The 24939-nt window shown below is 38.3% G+C and overlaps 1 protein-coding gene and 1 long non-coding RNA gene across 7 annotated transcripts; one reads left to right on the top strand and one right to left on the bottom strand.

The window, feature by feature from the left end:
- Positions 1–1171: 1171 nt before the first annotated feature.
- Positions 1172–9130, bottom strand: LOC136267801 (uncharacterized). Its single transcript, XR_010706764.1, has 5 exons — positions 8837–9130; positions 4311–4440; positions 4200–4259; positions 1387–1445; positions 1172–1337 (listed from the first exon to the last, which is right to left on the bottom strand). It is a non-coding gene; the product is annotated as an uncharacterized lncRNA (long non-coding RNA).
- Positions 2344–24816, top strand: LOC136267766 (uncharacterized). Of its 6 annotated transcripts, none has more exons than XM_066062952.1 (14): positions 2344–2568; positions 19693–20004; positions 20081–20187; positions 20302–21207; positions 21255–21371; positions 21422–21561; positions 21620–21670; positions 21719–21784; positions 21915–21989; positions 22042–22164; positions 22244–22841; positions 22912–23020; positions 24488–24561; positions 24620–24816. In XM_066062952.1, the coding sequence occupies exons 4-11, from the start codon at positions 20421–20423 to the stop codon at positions 22472–22474; spliced, it is 1590 nt and encodes a 529-aa protein (XP_065919024.1). In that variant the 5' UTR covers positions 2344–2568; positions 19693–20004; positions 20081–20187; positions 20302–20420; the 3' UTR covers positions 22475–22841; positions 22912–23020; positions 24488–24561; positions 24620–24816. The 6 variants fall into 6 exon arrangements, with proteins under 6 accessions (XP_065919024.1, XP_065919045.1, XP_065919030.1 ...); XM_066062973.1 differs by lacking the exons at positions 24488–24561; positions 24620–24816 and adding an exon at positions 23162–23383 and having other exon boundaries at positions 22244–22369; positions 22425–22841; XM_066062958.1 differs by lacking the exons at positions 24488–24561; positions 24620–24816 and adding an exon at positions 23162–23383 and having other exon boundaries at positions 22244–22638; positions 22715–22841.
- Positions 24817–24939: the final 123 nt, after the last annotated feature.

Raw genomic sequence — 24939 nt, 5'->3', positions numbered from 1 at the left:
TGATTCTAGACCTGGCGGAAATGTGACCGGATTTGCGAAAAGGGGTCTTCCACACACATCTAATTACCAACTTTGACGATCCATACAATTGAAATACAACAAGTTATTGACCTGAAATTTGGTCAGTGGTTAGTGCCAACATTGCGTAATGGCTAGGGAGAATTTCAGATTTGTGCGTCTCTTAAACACAAAGTTATGGCCTTCCAAGTTCATGGAATTGGATGTGTGTGGAAGACCCTTTTTGTAAATCCGGTCACAATACTGTTGCATGGCATATAGATTTAGTATAAATTGGAATTTTGAGGGAGTGGGGGAATGTAAATTAACACTTAGGTTGTTTGACTTTTGCAATTTAAAGGCTTAAAATGGTGTAATTGATAATTGTTAAGAATGCTAAGAACAATGCCTATCTATAGCTAGCTGTACTATAACTTACCCCAATAGTTTAAGTAATTCATTGCTCAGCAAGGGAAGGAGGCACATGTCTCTCCAGGCCCACTTCCTTAGAATAGCCTATGCTACCAACTCTCAGATTACGGATAAGATCCCAGGGGTAGCTCACCCCCTTCCCTCTACCTAGTGCATACACTTATTCTACTCGAGCATACACTTATTCTACTGAGTCTGTCAGTGAAGCATATAGCTGTAAGGGAAGCCTCAGCCTAGACGGAAGGAAGGGGAGATGCATTCAATGTGCTTCTTTTAAAGGAGGATAAGCTAATATCGCGATAGTGTGTAGAAACCTTATTGTAACTGAGAGCAGTGTAATAACGTGCATGCATAATGGCTTCAATTAATTGGCCAATTAACGCTGGGTGGCCACAAAAGCAAGCCAACCAGATATGGTAAAGCTCAACAGTTTCAACTTTGGAAATTGGATTTGGTGAAATCGAATTTCCAAAACTACCAAGCGCTAAAGTTTTTTGCTTTGTAGGTATAATAATAGGATGATGGAAAGATACCTCTATCCACTTGACAAAGCTATTACAAGACCCCTTTTGGCAGACCAGGTCACATATTGGTATAATGACACATAGCTACACTGGCACAGTATGATCCCATGACCACTTGTTTTATCCTTAAATTGTGCTCTTGAGGACTGTAATTCCAGAGAAGGCTGTATACATACATAACTGCACCGTCACCATACTGTTCGTACTGTAGATTCATACATAAACAAAAGGCTATTGTATATAGAAGTGCGTTATATATAAAAAAATTGAAGCACGGTTACATAGTGAATTTCTGCCACCTCACACAAAACATAATCATTAACATGTCAGTACAAGGATGCATTCATTGTGTCTCTTTTCTACGATCAATCGATTATCTTCTTCCTGAAAAGAAATCATGATCATTGTACACTCTATATTGGTAGCAACTTACTATTATCATGCACATCTGTGGTCAGAATTCAGTTGCTACTGCTTGTCATAACACTTCAACTACAAGGAACAAGACCACAAGTACACTACACCACATTAAAATCATGAGCCAATTAAATGACTACATAATAGTCATGTAAATACACACATTATGCAATGTTACATGTCTATAATACACTTACGCATCACAGTCCATAAGATTATAAATAAGAGTACAGTGAAACTTATCAAATCATGTCACTGTATAATAAGGTCAATTGTCTAAACTGGTCATTGTAGTAATCCCAAGTGTGTCATTTTTGTACAAGCATAATGCAGCCACTTGCTTAACAAAGTCAGGAAATTTTGGCCCAAAGGCAACCAAAATAAACAGGTTTCACTGTAACTATATCTGCGATGGTGATAATTATTAACAGACAAAATTCCTTGGCAACTGTTGCCTAGAAACCCCTTTGTTTGGAGTAACACACACTTTTTGTAAAAGGGACCTACACTGTACAGACGTGTTTAACAAAGAAGCGTGGTCATAAAAATGCATCACGTGTACAAATTTCCAGCCATTTTTGAAAACAAATATACAACGCACAAAGCACAAACTACAAAAACAAACACATACACACAAAAAATATGCACTTAAGTTGAAGGGTGTGGCACCCATTTTCCTTGACCCTTAAACCCGCATAATCCAGAAAACTGGATTTGATAAAAAAAATTTAAAATGAATTGAAAACGCACTACTTTTTCCAATTTACATAGGCGGTTACAAACAAGCATATCTCATGAAGCGTTCATCTGATCGCTTCGAAAAACAGATTTTATTAATTGGCAAAGAGTAAGCTATCTGCCTGTATATAAACTTTCAACATACAAACAAGGAACTCACCCACTACGACATGCTGAATCATTTTGTGTCCTTCTACATTCGTATCATCATTGTGCTCGTTCGACAGTGACGTTATCACATGATATCTATATACCAACTGAATCGCCATCACGTGAGGAGTAACATGACACCAAGCAAAAGTCAATACAACAAAGTACGGCCGAGTTATGGCCTTTTGTACATCGTTATGTGAAGAAGGAAGACGGAGGGATAGTTCTTTTACTCTTTCAAAGTGAAGCGAGTATCTCTGGGTTGGATGGACGCAACAAAGTATGGGACCATTCAAAGCAAAATTTAACGGTGAGTAAGATGGTGTTAGATAGTTTTAACAGTTTTTGTGTTACAGAGTATAGTTTTACAAGGCATGCATGTGATCCAGTTTACTGGATTATGCGTTTTCAGTGCTTGCGTTTTATAAAACAGCTGTGGGTTTAAAGGGTTACAGTAATTCATCCTGTTTTGTTTGAGATAAATACTCTCAAGCAAAATGGGTGCCACACCCTTTAATTAGTGAGTTTTTTAATCTCTTGTATTCTTGCATGATGATGTTGCATTTGAGGAGTACTACTTCAAAAAACATTTGCCTGCATTGACTTTTCCAATCCTTTGTCCCACATAAATCTGGATTTCAATATATAAAAATGATGTAATAAAATGCCACACCTTCTTTGAATAATTTCTAACCAGTACATGTATTTAGTCAACATTAACAAATACAAAACTAAGGTTAAGCTTAGGTCGTAAATAACTTTCAGCCTTTATGCAAATGTACAAAGAGTACACTTTTTTCTAATCTTCCCCTCCTTGGCACAAAATATATTACTGTACATGTATTTAATGTTGATGCACACATACTGTGTACATTCACAGATCAAATTACTAGATCACTTTCAGAAAATTTTTAATGTACTTGTATGATACCCATCTTTATACATAATGCTGGTAGTATATAGTTTACAGGCCATATGTTTGGATTACTAGTCTACTGATGTAACGTGCTCTTTCATAATCAAACTACGCCATTAAAAATATTCAGCATTTTAATACATACATGTGATTTAACCACTCCCTGTAGTGCACTTTTTACACACTCACATAAAGCTTGAAATTAATGGGTGACCCCAACCTGAATATCTTATAACTAAACAAGACTCACTCATGTATACAAGAGACTTTGGTGACTGACACAAATATTCCATAAACTGCTTCTGTCCACCTAACAGAGTAAACATGACCCAACAATAATACTAAAGTAATAGGAAACGTTTCTACTCAAAAGTGAAATTTTCATCTACCAATGGTACGGCCCCCAAAAAGGCCATGGTAAAAAAAGATGTGAAATCCAAGGTGGCGGCCAAGAAATGGTTGTGATGGTAGGTTAATGGTAAAAATTTTAATAACGACAATTCAGGTGAATTTGGTGCCACTTATCTATCAGTGTAAGGGTATGATATTAGCTAGCTTGCAGTGTACGTCTCGTTGCCTACCCTAAAGAGTAAAGTCACTTCTTAAAACACATAAATGAAATACAAATTTATGTGGGCTACAGAATGTACAAATGCAAAGGAGAATTATGTTTCATATAATCCCATGTACTCAAGCACTATATTCAATCAACAAATCTTTGATCTTATTATAAATTGGAACATGAGGCATATCACTTGAATAATATAACATGGCTGTACAATAATAATAATAAGAATTATTGGATTGAGTTGTACAACTGCAACGGTGATTATAACCAATGCCAAAATAATACCAAAATCATAGTCCCACCATAACAGATTACAGTACATGTCTCAAATTATAAGGATTTGCACACTTTTATCAGTGAATGGTGATATACTCAACTATTACTCACTTCACATACATGTACACACACCTCACAGCAAAAGCCATTGCATGAATGTACAGCCTATGCCTCTACTCACTCAAACAGTTGTTGTTGTAGGTCTTAATTGATTCTAATACTGTTGTCACATCATCGACAGCTAAAAGTGGCTAAAAGATTATTAGTTTACACATGGACACATATTGCTTACGTTTAAGGTTCATCAAGTAAATGCACTGTACGTGTACGTATCTCCTAGACTGGTTACTGAAGTTGAGGTGTCTTCTGCAGTATATACTTGGAGCAGCCGCACACCCCCATAGTGGCATTCAAAAATGTGCCTACATCAACATATAGCACAAATTGACTTTATTGTAGCAATGGGTGAGTTTAACATAAAAGTACAGTGCAGGATAGGAACGATAGAAGCCACAGAACCCTGAAACATTTAGATGGACACAAGCCACTTACATCACAGTAGTGTGTGTTGTGTGTGTTGTGTGTGTTTTGTGTGTTGTGTGTGTTGTGTGTGTTGTGTGTGTTGTGTTGTGTGTGTGTGTGTGCGTGCGTGCGTGCGTGCGTGTGTGTGTGTGCGTGCGTGCGTGCGTGCGTGCGTGTGTGTGTGTGTGTGGAATATCTAAGTTTTTACACTATTCGAATCAAACTCATGTCAATGACTAAGTTTTTCATGGTGATTACTATAATTAAAACGTACTGTACTATACACACTTATTAGATAAATTAAGCCTAATACTACAAGATAGTGTCGTCCTTAACATTATCACATAATGAAACACAAACAAAGAAACAGAGTAAAGTTTGTAACTGTCAGTCCATCAAGACGGATTAATATACAAACATAAAGGTACATACATACATGTACATTCTACAAGTTGGGCAACCAAATGCTAAGATAGCCCCACAGGAAGGCTTTACCATCTCTTACTGATGACAGAATGGACACTCAAACTTTTGGAAAATTGCTTTCCCAGTTTATCGCCAAATCCTTATAATGGACCAGTGTAAATAGTCTTAAGTAAGTATGGCTGATGGCTGAAACTGGGACCTTTTCATTACCGTTTGTATACCAATCACTTGGCTATATACAGGATGTACTACCTCCACTCTCCACACAAACACATATATACTGTACACACACAAAAATGACAACAACCTGAACACCAAAAATTAATCATTTAGCAATCAAGTATGTGTACAAGATCATACCTACCAGTGAAACACTAAGCACCTGTGCACAACTTAGGTGCTCTCCTAGGACATTAGCTAATCTGATAATTAGTAAAACCAAGTAAACCTTTTATCAGTTAGTTCATTAGTACGTAGGATATTAGACCAGTCTACACTGTATGCAGGTGTATAGTGTGGACAGGAATAGTACTTTATAAAAGGTGCTACCATACTGTATCTCTATCCTTTTCATCAGATATGGGAAATTGGCAGCAATTTGGTATCACTGATCATTGAACCATTCAGTGCTACCCAATGTATACACACTAAAACCAAAGTAAGAGGCAAAGCCTTCGGCTGCCGCTAGTGGTTACACATACCCAGTGAACCAGCCACTGGGACATCTGTGCACTGCTAAGGTGATTTGAGTCAGGACCAGCAAATCCTTCTGGGGCAGGACTACAACCCACGGGAGGCTGTACCATGCTTCACTGGACACCCGAAGTCCCACCTGGACCTTCACCCACCATGTGAGACATAGACAGTTGGCATTTGCTAAAGGAGCCATCCCAAGTAACTATTAACCTATTACATGTTTATCTACAATCTGGAAGCTTTTCTCAAGTATCATGAGTAATACATGTTAGTATGATCCACTTCACCTCCAAACTCATGGTTTACTTTGTTCTGAGCAAAAAGACTGTACTCATGAGAGTAAAGGAACAGAGGATTAGTGGCAACACACACACACACACACACACACACACACACACACACACACACACACACACACACACACACACACACACACATACACACACACAGAGCAAACTCTTAGGCAGTTACGTGAAACACAGCTATTCACTTAACAAACCAGCACTGTGCAGGCAAATCTTCCTAAGCAGAACTAGCTATAGTAGGGACTTTTCAAGTCTCACGGAGAGGTCATGGAACCTGAAGTTCCGCAATGACCCCAAGCAGTAGTGATTCTAGGCCTGACCTACAGGGGGACAGCATGACTATTGTTGTATGGTAAAAATACATTGAAAATTTCTCTATCAAGATTATTGCACGATAATTGCTGATTTTGATTATTACTAGTCAGTGAAAAGTACATGTTTTGATTATTACCAAAAAAAAAATCACGATTATCATGACATATGAATAATTTGATAATTGAATAATTGCCCATCCCTACCATAAACATTAGATGTGTTAATAAAGTGGTAGATAATTCTATGATTCAGAACCTCTTCAACCCTCCCCTCCCAACTCCCACTAGATTTGTTACATCAACGGTGTGTAACTGTGTACACAAAAACATACATTGTACATGCACACACACACACACACACACACACACACACACACACACACACACACACACACACACACACACACACACACACACACACACACACACACACACACACACACACACACACACACACACACCCACGCACACTGACCTGTCAGAATATGTACTTCACACACACGCACGCACACACACACACAGACACATGACCCCACCCCACCCCACCCCACCCCACCTCAAGCAGATTTCCATAAAGCGATATGTACCCCCTAACTTTCATTATGAGATATTCTACATAATTATTATTTATAAGCTTTTGTAAAATCAGGGTCAAAATTGGCAATTTGGATGTGCATGGATGATTCCTTTTGGCATATATATACAAACACATGTTTGCATAGTGTGTTACTTAATGTGCTGACTGGTATGTTATCAATGTGCTGAGTGGGATAACGGGTATGTCACACCCCCTCCTGCATGGACAGTTTTACCAATTTGGTCAGTAGTGAGCAACAACATAGCAGCTTAGTAGATGCAGAAAATTTTAGGGTCGCATCTTTCATGAAATCTAAGTTACTGTTCACAAAATTGGTTGTGTTGAATACCCTTTTTGCAAATTTTTTGCAAATCTAGTTACTTTCATGGCTGTAATAGTTTTACCACCATACGATGTGCCAGTCACTAGGGTATGGCACACAGCTGGCATGTGGAAGTAATAAAAATCAATTGTCAAGGCCATTTAATTTGTGCCAAGCTAACAGTCAAAAGACAAATTTGAAATTCGTAAGGTGTCTTGCTAAATCACAGGTCACACTCTGTTAAAGTTGTAAGACATTTTTGACCAGTCAACATTTTGACTGTTATCGCAGAACTACCCACAGTGCACGCATACATGACAACCTCTATAGTGACAGCTAGCTAGCTAGCCTACACTTGTCCAAGTTCACAACCATATAAAACAGTAAAAAATTAGTTGTCAGACTGCCATAGACAAGGCTGTGTCATGAGTGTTGATTTTTGTGATTGGGTGAAGCCAGGTCCTATGGTTGGTAGAGTTGGCACACAATTCTTCTATATGTAGTAGTAGTGTATATGAATCTGCTGAATAACCAAATTAGTCTTGCCACATGTGGGATATCTCAATATCCACCTATATATCTCAGGATAGTACATACAAGGCACTTACAATTTGGAAGATCAAGGTGAAAGGACATAATTAAACTTATGGTACAACGTTGAAACCGGGTCACTACTGCTGACCCGGATGACCCACTGACCCGGATGTGACCCGGATTAATTAAAGCCGAGACGTGTTTCGGCTAGTCTCGGGTGAGCGAACGAGTCTACATTTTGAGCGTTTGATTCGTGTTGAGTAAATATTGCAACCTCAGCCTAGCTGTAGGTTGAAGACCAAAAAAAAAAAAAAAAGGTCTTCACCTACTCACAATAGCTACCCCTCACCATAGATACCCTCAGTTTCGTGCTACATACTGCACTTACTAACAAATAGGCGTGGCTGAGCATATGTCGGTAATTCGATAAGTGGGCGTGGCTCACGAAAGAGCTACGCGATAGCGTTTATAAGTTCCACGTCGTCAAACGAACAATTTCGTTTCTCACGTGATCCAATCCTGGTCAGACCCGGATAAATTGTAAACCGGGTCAGACCCGGATGACCCGGAGAAAATGTGACCCGGATGACCCGACCCGGTTTCAACGCTGTTATGGTACATTATCTCAGGTTGGGTATTTTTCATGCCATTCTCAAAACAAGGAACATTTTGTAAATTAAGCTTTTTGTCGAGGTTATTTTCTGCTGATTGTGCATGCTAACAATTTTAAACATTAAGCACCCATAGTATAAGACATGCAGTGGACTTGAGCTCTGAGATATTGAGCCATTAACTTTTTTTGATAGTTGTAGCTAGAATGTTTAGGCTATCTACAGTGTTTTTGAAGGGGTGGACTTTCCCCCTTAAACTCATAGACTACCCCTAAAACTGTGTGACAACTACACTGTTAAAAATAGCACACAAAATGCTCTTAAAATCATCAGCACTCTAATAATGCCCTCAGGTTGGTCTCGTATTACAAAAAAAAAAAATCTAGGATACTTGACCAGACACTACAGTCCGCCTTGGAGTGGCCTTACAGATCCCTTCTATACCATGCACCTTGGTTTCTTACTACAGGTGTATATCATACACGTGCAACTATGAGAGGGAATGACTTACTCTAAAAGCTCTCCTTCCAGTCGACCTCATAAGTCATAAGCTGAGTACCAGGGTATTCTGCCTTCACCCCTAAGGTACGAATGGGGCGTAGAAATCTTCGTGGTAACCATGGAACAGCACAAAAGTCTTCATCCATACATCCTTTCATTGTATCCAGTCACCTACGTGAGCTACCTCCTCGCCTCTGCTTCACTGCGCTTACATCTTAGTCCGTACCATGGTACACAGGCAATACCTGTAATAATTTTCTAATAACTCGTACTTATTGCCTGTTAACCGAAATGCGAACCGGGTGATCATTATCGACCTAGCGTTTAAACGAGACCGGCGTTAATTTGGGCCCGGGCGTTTATTCTTACTAGCTACTCGTTGAGAATGACAGGTGCCAGTACAAGTACCTATGAAATACGAAATCCATAGCCCATCACGTACATAAACCCATTTGGACTCCTCTGCTGGGTGAAATATTGGAAGTCGGGCGGAAAGATGACAATGACCACGATAAATACGCTATGGCCATCACCAGAAGAGAAGGCACAGTCGAACAAGACAAGACATCATAAAACTGGTGACGAGACATCACTGTATAGTTAGCAGCTGACACGAGTTTAGAACCCCTTTCAGTGCATATCATTAGCACCCCGGCGTTTAAATGAGCCCCAGCGTTTATTATGACAGTCCCATAGCTGTACCCGGCGTATATTTGAGCCCCTGCGTGTATTTGAGCCCGCCTTTAATACGGTCATATACGGTACCTCACCCACACCGTTTTATTCTACCAAACTCATCCACCTATTCACACCAACAGAGCTTTTTCTCCAGATCAATTAAGGATTGGAACAACTTACCATCTTCCATTATTGAGAGCACAATATTGACTCTTTTCCGGCAGAACTGCAAACATTGTTTGGAACTCAATAACTGTAATCTTTGTAACTAGTCTACGTAGCTAAGTTCATTTTGTGATTGCTTTTTTTCCTGAGCATATCAGCTGTGCTGTCTGCTCAGTAACAATAATAGAGCGTTTTCATTTCCATGGTAACGAATAATGACGTAAAGGGCACACCTACGGTCGCCATATTGTTGAACCACGTTGCGGTAGTGATTGTTGTTTTTACAGCGTTTGTATTGTGAATACAATGGTTAACTGTGCTATTGTTGGCTGTTCTAGTGACAGTAGCAAGCCTGGAAGGAACAATTGCTCGTTTCACAAGCCACCAACCATAATCACGCACCAAGGACCTCAAATGGTGGAAATAACGACGGAAAGGAGAAGAGTTTGGTTATAGAGACGATTTGCCATGTTTAGAAAATGTTTATGTTTGCAGTAATCATTTTGAAAGCGGTAAGTGCTACAAACTAGGTGTGCTGTGCTGTACTAATTCATTTTATTTAGGTAAACCAGCACAGATATTTTATGAAAACGTTTGATGTTGACTGGGCTCCTTGCATTAACCTAGGGCATGACAAGGTCAATGTGAGTACTTTGCAAGCAGCTTGTGATAGGGCAATACGAACTGATCAGAGGAGGCAAAGAATGGAAGAAGCTGCAACCTCATCTTCTGTTGCCTCTTCCAGTGTTGTTGCACAAGTATCAGAGGAAGATATTGGCTGTGTGTTTGTTAATGAGGGTACTCAAACTGACCAAGGAGTGTTGTGTCACAGTAAAACGGTGCAAACAACTCCACCTCAGACTTGTGATGTTGGGGTTCAGACAGATGACTGGAATTTTTTCAATGAGAGGTTTTTTTTGTCAGATGATTTCAAGGTAATTACTACACTGGGCTGACCAAGTGCGCACTGCTGCTGTCAACATTTGAGTTTGTGATGAAGCCCTTTTGTAATGGAGAGAAACGAGCATTCTACTGGCATTCATTCCTCATAGTGCTTTTAAAGTTGAGGCTTAATCTGGGACTGCAAGACCTAGCATATAGATTGAATGTATCACTAGCTACTGTGTCACGTTCATTCCATGCAACACTAAATGTTATGATGGTACGTTTGCAGTGGCTTATAAAATGGCCAGAGGAGCAGCTGTGGAAAACTATGCCAAACTGCTTTCGTGCCTGCTATGGAACTAAGGTAGTGGCAATTGTTGACTGTTATGAGATAAAGATTGAAGCACCATCTCATTTAGTAGCTAAGTCAGTGACATGGTCGCAATATAAACATGCTAACACTGCTAAAGTGTTCATCTCAATGTGTCCACAAGGAGTAACTACCTTTGTTTCATGTGCTTGGGGAGGAAGAATAAGTGATAAACACTTGACTGTACATGTCAACTGTGGCTTTCTTTCAAAATTATTGCTGGGAGACATTGTCCTTGCTGACCGCGGTTTTGACATTGATGAGGATGTTGCCAGAATGCAGGTAATTTTACAAATACCCGCATTCACACATGGATGTGTGCAGTTGTCTCCACAAGATCTTGAGAAAACTCGCCAACTGGCAAATGTTCGTATACACATTGAGAGGGTGATAGGTGCTACGAGGCAGAGATACTCTATTCTGATGAGTTGTATCCCCATAGACTTTGTGAAACCTAAGACAGATGGAGAAAAAGCTACTATAGACAAAATTATAATTATTTGTTCAGCATTAAATAATTTATGTAGTAATTTCATTACATGACAAATACTGTAACTGTACATTAATATGATAACATTATTTCTTTTGCCTCTTCCGTATAAATTGAGGCAACTTATGACAGTTTGCACAATACCACTTGTTGGCATGTGGAGGATTCTTCAGATTAAGGCATGAGAGGTGGAACCATCGACCATTCTCACAATCATCATTGTCACATCCAACCATCTCACTGCCCTTGTCTTCCTTGCAGTAAGTGTAAGTATCATTAACAGCTGAAGCTGCTGCAGTCTGTGCTGGCATAATTAACTTGTTCTCGAGAATGCCATTTTGCCAGCAGTTCTGGAAGAATACATAATTCAAAAAATGAGAACTTTTGTCAACTATGTCTTTGATCAGGTGTTCATCTCGAAATATTCTCTGGATTGAGATGCTTGCATTACCATCACGAAAAGTCACAATTACAAAATCAGCATAATCAGCAGAACACACAAAGAGCTGAGTCTGTACTTGATAGTAGCGCATGTGTGTTTTCAAAAGATTACCATCATCTTGAATGTAGGGAGCTGATGATGGTTCAACATCACGAACGCAATAAGGGCACTTGACTTCCAGTAACCCTATTCCAGTGCAGCATTCACACTGGATAATACCATCCGGACTAGCCCCAATGAAGGGATATGTGATGCTAATAATAAGCCCACTTTCCTTGCAAACAAAGCCAGAGTGAACATCTTTCATAATGTCTACATATGCTGAAGTCTCGTGTTCACACCCCCACTTAGTAGCCTTAGAGGAGAAATTATTTATCTCTGGATAACAAATTCGTCGAATCAGGCAATGAGTCATTGTATAAATGTGCTCCCCTTTTCCTGTTGCAGCTAATAGAACCTTTAGGCTTCGTAAATGTTATGTCCATTATTCGAGTATAAGGTATCGTTTCCACTAAGCGCAGCTCCTTCCACACACAACCTATCTGTGTACAAGTTGTGGAAACCCGTGATGCCAATTCAAGATAAAATAAAATAGCTTCAACATGGGAACAAACTTCACGAAGGACTGCCATGCAGGTGCAGTGACCTGCCTCAACTGTGCCATCATGCTCACATGTCACCCAAGTGTTCACTGGTGGATCATTAGCACGCTGGGAGTGTCTCACCTATAGTACATATAAGTGAAGTGATTGCATGTGTAGCTAAAATTTACCTTTGCTACTGCAGCAAACTTTTTGTCAAATCGTTTTAAACCCAGGTAGTTCACGAATCCGCAAAGGAAGTACTTGTACGCATCAAGATTTTTATGAGCTTTAACCGTTGTGAAGTACAAAAGCTGTGTCCCAGGACCAAGTACAGTAGTTGAAGATATCTGTGTTCGTGACTGCAGGTGGAAAAACGCCTTTCATCAATTCAGAGGGTGGAATCAAATACGGGTCTTGAATTCCAGATAGCTTCTCGAGGTACCTCCTCTTATTACTGATAGACAACTCCCGAGCATATAGTCACTTAATGGCACTGAATTCATCAGCCGCCATATCCGTAATCACGATCCAGTTCCGGTTCAACAATATGGCGACCGTGGGTGTGCCCTATACGTCATCATTCGTTACCATGGAAATGAAAACGCTCTATAATAATAATAGTGGCCATTCGCTGCTTTATTTGGCCTCTAGCCTTGCGACTGTGGTCAATGAGGTAGTGAGACTAAAAATTCAAGTTTTGGTGATTTTAAAAATTCTATATCCGGCCACCTGTAATTGTCTTGTTATATTTTATATACCACATGGACTAGTACTATTCCGAAAAGGTGATTTTGGGCGGCTCGTGAATTTTTTTCTGGGCGATTCCTACTGTACCGTTTGATAATTCCGAATGTGTAAAATTTCGTGTAGCTATATGTGACCGAGCTTGAGAAAACCGGTCTTATCGCCCATGTCAGCAGATTCGATTTTTCACCCAGGACACACAGCTACATGAATAAACTATCTAATTCCACATTTAAAATCAGCTAGACTTGAGTGGTCTGGTTTTGCTGGCTGCTTTTCCCAAGCCCAGTGGCGATCCGTACGTGTGGTGTGAGGCCTTAATGGAGCTCTGGTCAGCCTGGGAATGACTGTATGTGGCTGTACAGCTCTGTGGTGTTGAATAAGTACCTCTGCTGTGAATTTTCTTTCATTTTAGCCAGTTTTGATACCTCAATGGTTCTAAACTTGGCCTAATTCGCTGATGATTACTTGCTTTATAGAGTTATCAATAGTGTAGAAGACATCAACAGACTTCTAGAAGATTTAAATAAACTGTCAGAATGGGCCGATACTTAATTGGCAACTTAAGTTCAATATTAGTAAATATACAGTTATACGTTGCACAAGATCCTTATCACCACTCACTTACGACTACACACTTCACAGTCACATACTAGATATATCTGATCAACAAATGTACCTAGGAGTCTTAATTCATAAATCACTGTCTTGGTCACCTCACATATCAAATGTTGTCAATAAAGCATCTAGAACACTCAATTTCTTAAAACGCAATCTAAACAAATTTTCAAAACAAGTAAAGAATCAGCTTACCTAACAATGGTGAGACCACAACTAGAGTATGCATCTGCTGTCTGGGATCCCTACCACATTGGAGATATTTCAGAGTTAGAGAAAGTACAACGAAGAGCAGCGCGCTGGGTGTTGAATGACTATGGCAGATTCAGTTCAGTTTCTCTAATGTTGGATCAGCTGAAATGGTCTACATTACAAATTCGTCGGAGGTTACAAATATTGCATAAGATACACTACCAACAGTTATCACTCCAAATTCCTCATTATTACTTACCAAAAACACGACCAACAAGACAATACCACCATCTTCACTATATTTTACCTACCTCATCCACCACGGCATACCAAAACAGCTATTTCTCAAGAACAATAAACGAGTGGAACATACTATATATATATATATATTTGTTAATGTACAAACTCAATCATGAGTATATTCGTACATATGTAATTAGCTACTTATTTACAAATTTATATAATTGTTAAATAAATCAAGAGGTGGAGCTTGGATAATATGATAATCTAGTTGGTTCCATAATTTTATTGTAAAAGGAAAGAAGGAGTTCATATAAGCATCTACCCTTGTTGGCAACTGCAGAAATCTTTGATGGTGACCTCTAGTTGTGGTGTTGCTTGGTCTAAACTGTTGGTGCACATTAATATCTACCATGTCATTAATTATTTTATACATTAGTGAGGCTCTCAAATTATTTCTTCGCTTCTCCAATGTGTGCCATTGTAAACTTTTCAACATTTCTGTCACACTACAGTGCAAATCATCATAAATGTCCAAAAGTACTCTTATTCTTTAAATTTATGATGCTGCATACTAGTTGCATATATAAACTAGACTTTGTATACCATTTTAATACTAGTTGTTGTATTTGATTTTGAATTTTCAAGAAGCTATAGTAATGCAAAACCACTAATTGACTGTTCTATTAAAATTGCATGTTTTTTTTGAAATTGATTTATAACAGAAACCAAACACTATTAAGTCTTCATAATGCTATTAAGAGTAGACACAATATAGGCCCACACATTTACCAAGTCATTTTTCTATAATCACTCAAATAATACTTTTATTTAATGATTTTGTAATCAGATAAAATGTATATTTAACAACACTACATACAGTTAAGAACATAATATGAGCATCTTCAGATACCACACATAAAAGCAAAACTTTATACCAGACAATTTTTGGATAAGACAAGTTTCAAAGAAATTACAACTGTTCAGTAGTCGAGACACGTCGGTGTGATTTGTACTCTTTTAATGCCACTTCTAATGCATGTCCAAGAGTGTGTCCTTCTTTGTAGGCTCTCATAATCTCTCTTGTCTTTCTGAAATACATTCTTATCAGGTCAACAGATATGCTATCAAGAGCTGGAATAATTTTTTTCTCTAATCCGGGAAACGTGTAATCACAGTGCTGCCTATAGTGTACTTCTTGGCAGCCCCCCAGCATTGCTCGATGGGGTTTAATTCACAATGGAACTTTGGGATAAACAATACTCTATGCTTTCGTCCAAGAATATACTTCTCTACCTTTGTCTTCTCATATTTAAAATCCCGCATTTCACCTAAAGCTTTTTACATGTCTGCAGCAACCATTCCTTTGACATTGATGTGGCGATCTATAAGAACCTGACGCATCCCTTTAGGAGTTCCATCATCAGACACCATTCGAAAAGGTTTTCCATCCCATACAGTATCTCTCATTTTTGGTTGACAACCACCTGGCTTAACATTCATACGAGATACAATCAATGCATCATCATCGTAAGCCGTATGTCCACTGCTTTGATCAAACAAAAATACAAGGTTGTAATTCTCACTTGGATACATTATCTTAGCAATTGTAACAGCTTCTTTCACTTGCTTCATGAACTTGTCACTGTCCTGGTAGCCTTCGTTATCTGCACCATACTTTAACAAAAAACGGGCTTCTTTTTTCACATTGGGATGTATGCACTTGACTGTTTCATATTCTCTGTCATCAAAACAAAGGTAACCATTGTATTCCTCAATAAAATCACTCACCATGATACCTTTGCCTTGCCCTTTGGGCTTAATTTTTTGGCCCCATTTCTCTGCCCATGTCCAACCTTGATCATCATTAGAGTGGAAGATACTTTCATCATGATAAATCAATATTAGTTTCTTCTTACTGGAGTCAGATTCTGTGAATACTTGAACTTCATCACTAGGCTGTGGAGGCTGCGCATGAGTTGTTTCCAAAATATTCACTTAGTGAGGAAAAGTTTTCGATAATGTACCACATCCTGCCTCTCGTGCCCATCAAAGTACACTCCCTTTTTAGTTGATGATGGGCTAAATCCAAGCTTGTGCAACCAACGTGTAGCGGTGGTAGTTGATACCTTTTTAGGAGCCTTCGGATGGTGGTTTCCACCTACCGGAAGCAAAGTGGTGTTTAACCATTCACTAAAACCAGTTGCAGTTAAATTTGGCTTCCCTTTAACAATAGCATTCTCCCTGATCCATCTTAAAGCAATATCTTTATATTCCTCATCATCAACAACAAACCAACCTGGAATACTTCCCCTTAGCAGTGTCGCCAAAGCAACCCTTATTTAAAAGAAACTCTGCTCTCCACATGCGAATTGTTTTTTCGTTAACACCTAGCAAAAGACTTACTTCCTTTGCTGCTGCTGTCTTGAGCAGACCAAATCTTTCCCTGTAATTGTGATATATCATCATTGCCATCATTTGACTGTCTTCTCTTTGTAAGGTAAACAGCCAATCATCATAACAATGTTTAGCACCTTCGCTAGATAGCTCATCTGTATAATCAGCATCGTCAGAGTCTTCTTCACTACTGTACTCGCTCGTAGCACCGCTTAATGGTCCAGGTAATTGAAAACTTCCGTCTAAATTATTTGCTGAGTCTTCACTGCTGTACTCACTCGTAGCGCCGCTGGATGGTCCAGGCAGTTGAAAACTCTCATCTAAATTATTGGCTGAGTCTTCAGTAGCAGATTCTTCGATACTTCGTAAGACCTTCTTCTGTCGCATTCCTTCCGCGAGTCGAATCAAAACCTGCTTGCGTTTCCTTGATACTTTTGATGCCATGATTCTGTTGAGTGACAATGCTTCAAAATACAAACACAAACGAATCAAAAACTCGTAAAGAAGGCCAGCAGAGCAATAGTGCGCGAAACAATAACAAAACCGCGAGTGACGTAAACCATGACTTACCATGGAAACCTGGTCACATCAAAGGCGCTACGCAGTCTCCCATTGGCTAGATTTGAACATGCAATAACTCCCCAACCATACAGGCTATCTTCACCATACTTTAACAGCAGCGCATCCATATAAGCTCCATTACAATCAGCAAAGATTGGCGTGATAATCGCAATTATGAGTGAGTTAATTAAATTCAATGTTTTGGACATTTAGGCCAATGAAACTTGATTAGCAGTTTCGCGTCATCGCCCGCATGCTTTTGATACACCCGCATGGAATTTCATTATTGGTATTTCAGATCGAAATACTCTAATAGAACAGTCACTTTTACTCTAATAGAGCAATCAGCTATACTCTAATGGAAAAATCACTTGTTAATGCAAAAATAATCAGTGTAGATCTCACTGTTTTTTTGACAGAAATCGTCATGTTTGGATGTGTGTTGTACTTTTGGAAAAATAATGAATAATGAATAATAACCGCCCACCCGCATCAAATTTTCAAAAATCTGAGCGAGAAACTGGTAATCAAGTTTCATTGGCCTTATGATGACTTGGAGTTGCACTATAGCTGTTCTATTATACCAACTGATACAATTGAAATTGCAGATACTGATCTATTTACAGCTAGACTCCAATCATATTATTGTACCTAATGTATTTGTTTGTGATTCCTGAGCACACCAGCAGGGCTGACTGTTCAGTAAACAATAATAATAATAATAATAATTCATCCCTTGGCCTCCCTTTTCAATTTTTGAACACCATCTTTCCCGCCTTCTAAAATGGCGAGAAACTTAGTTGCTGGCTACTTGCACAGTGGATGCTCTGGAAGGTAAGGAATTGGTGTAAAACGTGTGAAAATTTGGTACACATATAGTTTCAACCATTGGCGAGCTACAACCATGTACTCTAATATCTATGCTACAACACACTAAATACTTAAAACTGGCATTTCTCGATACTTTTAAATAGGGGGTAAGCCCGGTGTCACAGTGATATATGTTTCCCCGGGTAACGTGTTTCCCGCACACATATCCCTAGGGATCCGTGTTTCCCCGCACACATATCGCTAGGGATCCGTGTTTCCCACCAAAAGCTGTCAGTGATATGTGTTTCCCGTAGCGATTTTTAAAAAATATTTCACCGCACACATATCCCTAGGGATTCGTGTTTCCCCGCACATATATCACCAGGGATCCGTGTTTCCCACTCAGATATAGCCATCGCGCAGTAACTCCAAGGTCCTATGGCTAGTTGCAAACACTGAGTACGCGATCCAACCATTCAGTATAGATATATAGCTATCTAGCTAATAGACACCCATGCATATTACATATATATAGCTGTATAGTTGGCTAACTAGCTATATAGCTACTATATAAGCATTATACTAGTTAGCTATACTGTGACAGTCAATTTAGAAGAGACACTGTGGGTGTACTGCATATATGCCGGAGCCAGTGAAGAAAAATAACGTTTATTGTATTAGTTTCTCTTGAGCTACATAGACTAGCTATATAACTAACTTGCTCACTATAATGAGCTTGCTGCTGCAATGTAAATCTCTCAAAGTGAGCTAAATAAAGTTTGTGCATGCCTGACTGATGCGCATTCATGTGAGAGATGTTAGGCTCTAAAGTGTCAAGCGTGCATGCGCTGAGAGATTTCTATGTGGCATAATTATTTAATTAGCTATAGTTTTGCTGAGAGAAAAGTGTTGTGAGAGATTTTAGAAGTGTCAAGCGTGTGTATTTATAGCTATAAATAGGCTGATAAGTGTTCTGCTGAGAGAAGCTAGCTAAGCACGCTGAGAAGTGTTGTTGAGAGAAACTGTTAGCTAGCTGAGAAGTGTTGCTGAGAGAAAACTGTTAATAGCTACAGTATATGATATATTGAGAGATCTTCAAGTGAGACTGATAATTTTGTGTGAGATCCTTGAAGCACCTAGTTGCTGTCACTGGGGAATGGAGGACGAACAGTATGCTGCCATTGTTGGCTATTTGGATAATCAAAGTTATCCAGCTGGTTATACAAAGACACAGAAATTTGTTTTACGAAGAAGCTGTAAAACCTACAAAATGCAACAGGGAAAACTGTATTATGTGGATACTGCTAAAGATGGAACAACATTTGACAGGATAGTATTGCAAAAGAATGAAATAGATAGGGTTTTTCTTGAGTGTCATTTAACTGCTGGTGGACATAAAGGTAGAGATGCTACCATAGCAAAAATCAAGGAGCGGTACTATTGGCCCAACTACTATAAGGAGATTGAAGAGAGGGTAATTAGCAATATAGTTACATAATGTCGATAACTATTGTGTTGCATATTTGTCACTGTTGTTCTAAACTGTTATGTAATTTCGCATGTATGCACCAATATACTGTCTATAACTACTGTAACTACACATGTTTCCATACATGCGAAACTGAAGCTATATATATACTGTATAATATGATGTACCAGTAGCTATATAGTATAATTTTTAAATGTACAGATCAAAGTGTGTGACCGTTGCCAGCGAAATGCCCCGCAGTTGAAGAAAGCTGCAATAGAATTACAGCCTATTGCTGTTGCACCCAAAGTCTGGTATTTAGTTGGAATGGATTTGATTGGCCCATTCAAGCCAACTACTCAAGGGCACCAATATGTTTTAACCATGACAGATTATTTCAGTAAATTTGTTGAAGCAGTTCCCATAGAAGACAAGTCAGCAATTTCAGTTGCCAGAGGAATATACAAGGTATACTGCCGCCAGGGAGCTCCAGTGCATATTATTACTGACCAAGGAAAAAAGTTTGTTAATCAGGTATGCATAATTGTGGTAGCTGCAACTGTAGCTATTTATGCACTTGCTAAATGTAATTGTCATTGTTTTGTTTCAGACTAATGAAGCTTTACAAAAAGCTTTTGATGTCAAGATGCGAATAACAACTGCATATCATCCCCAATCGAATGGTCTTGATGAAAGAACAAACCAGACATTAAAAAGGTATATATTTTATGCATGCGACAAAATTTATTTCTTAGTTCTGTTCCTACAACTATATTATGTACTAATCAACCAGCATATTATTGTTGTTGTTTTTTATGTGAATATGTTTAGATCTATGTCAAAGCTCATGGAAGACTATTCAGATAACTGGGGAAAATACCTCGATTCTGCCATTTTTTGCGACTAATAGCAGTGTGCAGGCTTCTACCAAACATACGCCATTTCTAGTAATGTATGGACGAGAAGCACGCTTTCTTTTAGAAGCAGAAAAAGAAGCTGAGTCTACTTTATTGGATGGTGCCATAAATAATTTTTACAAGGCTGATTTTGAACAGTATATTAAAGAATGTTTTGAGAAGCAGAAATCCATTTTTTCCAAGACAGATATGGCTATTAAAGCTGCACAAGTTAAACAAAAGCAACAATACGCACAACGGAAAGGAATAGTAGAATATAACTTTAAGATTGGTGATAAAGTTTTGAGACGGAATATGCAGCAAAAGACAAAGAAAGGAAAGAAAATGGAAGATCGTTGGCTTGGTCCTTACATTATTGTTGAGATCACAAACACTTCGTGCCTGCTAAAGAACAAATCTGACAAAATTCTTAAACAAAGAATCAACATTTGTCAACTTAAGCCTTACCTAGAAATACCTTGTCAAAATGGTGATAACAATGCTACTGGCAACACTAACAGGTTTCTAAAGTCTAATTTACCTGAGGAAGACATGCCAGTTGATAAAGATCATGCCTCGATAAGAAGTGACCAGGAAATTAGCGACCAGTCCTCAGTGAGAAGTGATCAGCCCTCAGAAAGAAGTGACCAGCCCTCAGTGAGAAGTGACCAGCCCTCAGTGAGAAGTGACCAGGGAATTAGTGACCAGCCCTTAGTGCATGATGGTTCAGTTGAAAGCCATCATGCATTTCACATTGATGAACAGCCAAGGTTTCAAGGGGATGATGGCAACAAGCTTGAGCCTTGCTTAGCGGGAACTTCAGCATTTAATGGTAGCATAAGTAAGTGGTTGTTATATGTGAACTATATAATCATTTTGCTTTGATAGGCAACAAACTCCTTGCAGATGAAGTTGATGCATCCAGTACACCAGTTTCTGCTGGAGGTTACTTTCCAACTTTTCACCAAGATCAAGGCCAAATGTCTCCAATTGCTATGACTACTAGTAAGCAGTGTGATCCATAGTCTAGTGGTATTTACTCCTTTGAATTTTAGAGAAAACCATGATTGATGAAGTTCTAGCTTCGCCACAAGGAATAGCAAAATACAAGCGATTTTTAAAGTTTTCTGTATATTCAAGTGATGATCAAAATGTGAGGAAGGTCCAGAAGCGCAAATTAATACCACCACATTTAGTAAGGCGTGTATACTAAAAAGATTTATTTTCACAATGTGTATAATGCATATACATAGCAACCTGATGGAAATTCCAAGAAAAAATCTAAAAGTGATGTTAATGGCAAAGTTAGTGCAACTATATCTGTGATAGCTAGCATTAATGTGAATATATAGGTAAAGCCAGATGTAGTGAAAGTTGAAAAGTCCAAAACCACTTCCAAAGTAAAGGCAGCTATACAGGTTAGTACATATGAAGGATATGTTAGCCTTACTGGTACTTTTTGTGTATACATACAATCACTGTATTTTTGTGTCACTATAATTATGTTTTACAGAACTGTATAATCTACTGTCTCTCTCTATATATTAGAAAACAGACCAGAAGACAACTCGCCCATCAAGTAATCTTACACTGATTACAAATAAAGAAAGCTCAGAACCACATGTATTACATAATGATATAACACAAAACAGATATTGTGTTGTGTATCTTTTAGAAGCAACTTGAACACATTTGGAAAGGGCAGCCATGTCATGTGATAAAAGCAAGAATAAACCATTTCTCCATCCATCATGGGAGCTTTCACACCCTGAAACAGAATTGTTACTTAAATGATGAGGTATGTAAAGCTATTTACAGAACCACATGCTGTTACGTAAATGTCTTGTGTTTGTGTTATACATATAACACTTCTTTAGATTATTAATGGATATCTGAGGCTGTTAGCAGATATACATGGCAATTGTTTTGTCATCCCCAGTCAGACACTGACAGCAATAATAAACCGCTCAGCTGTATGCCACAGATCTTATCTATTATCCAGGGTAAGTATACTCCTGTGTGCAATGTTGAAGATGCGTGGTATGTCACCTTATACAGGAAAGTTTACATCAGAAGAAATGTCTGGTTGGGTGTTACAATCAAGATAGTAATCATTGTGTATATTTATTGTTAGCTAATTAATTAAGCAATAAAATCACATTAGGTATTGATGTGCACACTGTTAGGCTATTGACCTGGAATCAAAGCACTTTTACTACCTTGATCCATTTGGACCATCCCGTGCTTTGCGTGGTAGCTTTGCTGCATTAAAGTTGGTTATTGTTTATGCATGCAAATGATTTGGCATACGATTATGGTTTTATGCACGTGTGCATATATACACACAGAAAATATTTCAAGACAAGGGGCGATTTCATGATTTCTGATTATGTTAGTATAGACAAGTTTAAAGTACATGAAGTGAGCAAGAAGATACAATTTGATCCTTTCAACTGTGGGGTCTTTTCATTGAAGGTACAGACGTATAAAGCTTAATGGTATAGCTATATACACGAATATATTAACAATTACTTTCTTTATGTAGATTGCTGAACAACTTTTATTGTCTGGAACAATTGATGAAGATAACCTCAGCAGTATGGACATTATGCAGGCAAGGATTGACATTGCAATCACAATTTTGTCCCATTCAGGTATGCAATTGCAGCATTAGTCTTGCATGCATGCATGCATGATGAATAACAATTTAATCTTATAGTAGAGATTTCCAACTAAATTAAATAATTAACATTCCATGCATTCATTGGTATGACAAATATTGTGCTATTTTTCAGGGTCATTTTAGTACAAACCTCACCTCAATTGGTGGTTCCTATCAAAAGATATGAGCAAAAGAAGTTGACAGTGTGATGATTTTTGTGTACAGAATTTTCAATGCTTTTTATGTATATTGCATGGCACCAAACACAATATTCAAAGTGTCATAAATCTAGATAGGAAACTAATTACGACATGAAATTTTCACCACATATCTATTTTATGAAAAACAGCATATGAACTAGGTAAAACCTCTCAAAAGTGACCACTTTTTGTAGACTGACCACTCAGAATATTACATGAATAAAGCAAGTGATTCACAAGTAAAACTGTGTGTAATGTGTAACACTAAGTATACCCAGGTACCTAATGCATTTTCAGGGATAACTAACTAGAAAAATCAGTATTATTATATAACATGATATTGCTAAGTAATGGCATCACAAGTCACAATTAACAAATACTTTGGTAACATGACAATCAGATAACAAAATATTAGACCAATATTATTATTAAAATAGATTTGTTTAGACACTGTTCGACTTTATTTGTCACACTGTAAGCACTAAGGATAATAATAATTATATAACACAATGACATCGCTATACAACAAAGAGAAATTATAAATAGTTTCTGACCAAAATTACAATCACTGAAGCTGCTATAAAATGGATCAAAACAGCAGTAAATACACCAGAATATAACATCAGGTAAGTGTGAAACCATGTAAGGTTGGTATCACATGCCAGTCTCCACTTTTGAAAAGATGATGCTCAACTTTGAACCTTATATTGCAATTCCGCGCAAGACAACAAACTGCTCACCTTCAAACTATACTTGCATCGATGCAGAGGGATGCCTTGAAGTCCAGGGTGATTGTAATGCTGAATTCTGAGCAGTGTTAGATGGCGATTTACCTTTAAAAGGGCCATATTTTCGTCGTAATCCAACATCAATCGTCCTCCAATCAAAAAACACACGGAAAAATCGAAATCAGCATATACAGTTTGCCCAGGAACACTTTCTTCGTCCTCATCTGCCACAGATTCACGCGGAAACACTCGGAAACTTTCTCTATCACCGGTGCCGTATTCCTCCAATTAGAATTACGTACGCAATTATTTGTATGGGATTCCTATGGGGATTTTTATTTCTCAAACTTTGATTTGACATATTTCAATAAATACCGCATGGATTTTAATCCAGTAAGGTGCATTACGAAGTACGAAGCACTGGCTACCATTAACTGGAACGGCAGCTTGTGAAACATTTATTGAAGGTGTGTAATTTAAGTAGCAACAATATGTGTGAAAAATTGGTTGGTTGGAAATCGCTACTTATAGTGGATATGAAGGAAAGGTGTGTGATGTGTGGCGCTTCAGACATTAGCTTAAGCCACCCTGACTACTGTGACTGGGTATGTATAAAGTAAATATATATTATGCAGCTTGATCTTTTGCAACTCTTTTCTACAGATAAAATGTGACCAATGCAAATGTTGGACACACACGCATTGTGCAAACACCACCATTGCTGAAGCAAAGAAGAGCACATTTCTCTGTTTAGAATGCTACCAGACTAAGCATAATATTGAGCACTTTGTACATTGATCAGTTATACATAGCTGCAATCGCATGATTTACTCTATTTAGCTAGAGATAGTATTTTTATTGTATACATGTACTTGTAGCTACTGTTTTATTAAACTGATATTATAGCTACAAAGCCAAATCACGGCACAGTTTAGCAGTTCTAGTTGCATGCCAATGAATGGCTTGATTTCCTCAATCAACAT

The sequence above is a fragment of the Dysidea avara genome, chromosome 1, assembly GCF_963678975.1.
Source record: "Dysidea avara chromosome 1, odDysAvar1.4, whole genome shotgun sequence".
Lineage (NCBI taxonomy): Eukaryota > Metazoa > Porifera > Demospongiae > Dictyoceratida > Dysideidae > Dysidea > Dysidea avara.
This window is presented reverse-complemented; position numbering and strand designations above follow the sequence as displayed.

Excerpts from the sequence above, each read along its gene's own strand:
- LOC136267766 (XM_066062952.1), top strand. The coding sequence starts at position 20,421 with ATGTATGGACGAGAAGCACGCTTTCTTTTAGAAGCAGAAAAAGAAGCT. Across the intron at positions 21,671-21,718 it reads AAAGTGATGTTAATGGCAAA|GTAAAGCCAGATGTAGTGAA; the intron begins GTTAGTGCAACT and ends GTGAATATATAG. Across the intron at positions 21,785-21,914 it reads AAGTAAAGGCAGCTATACAG|AAAACAGACCAGAAGACAAC; the intron begins GTTAGTACATAT and ends TCTATATATTAG.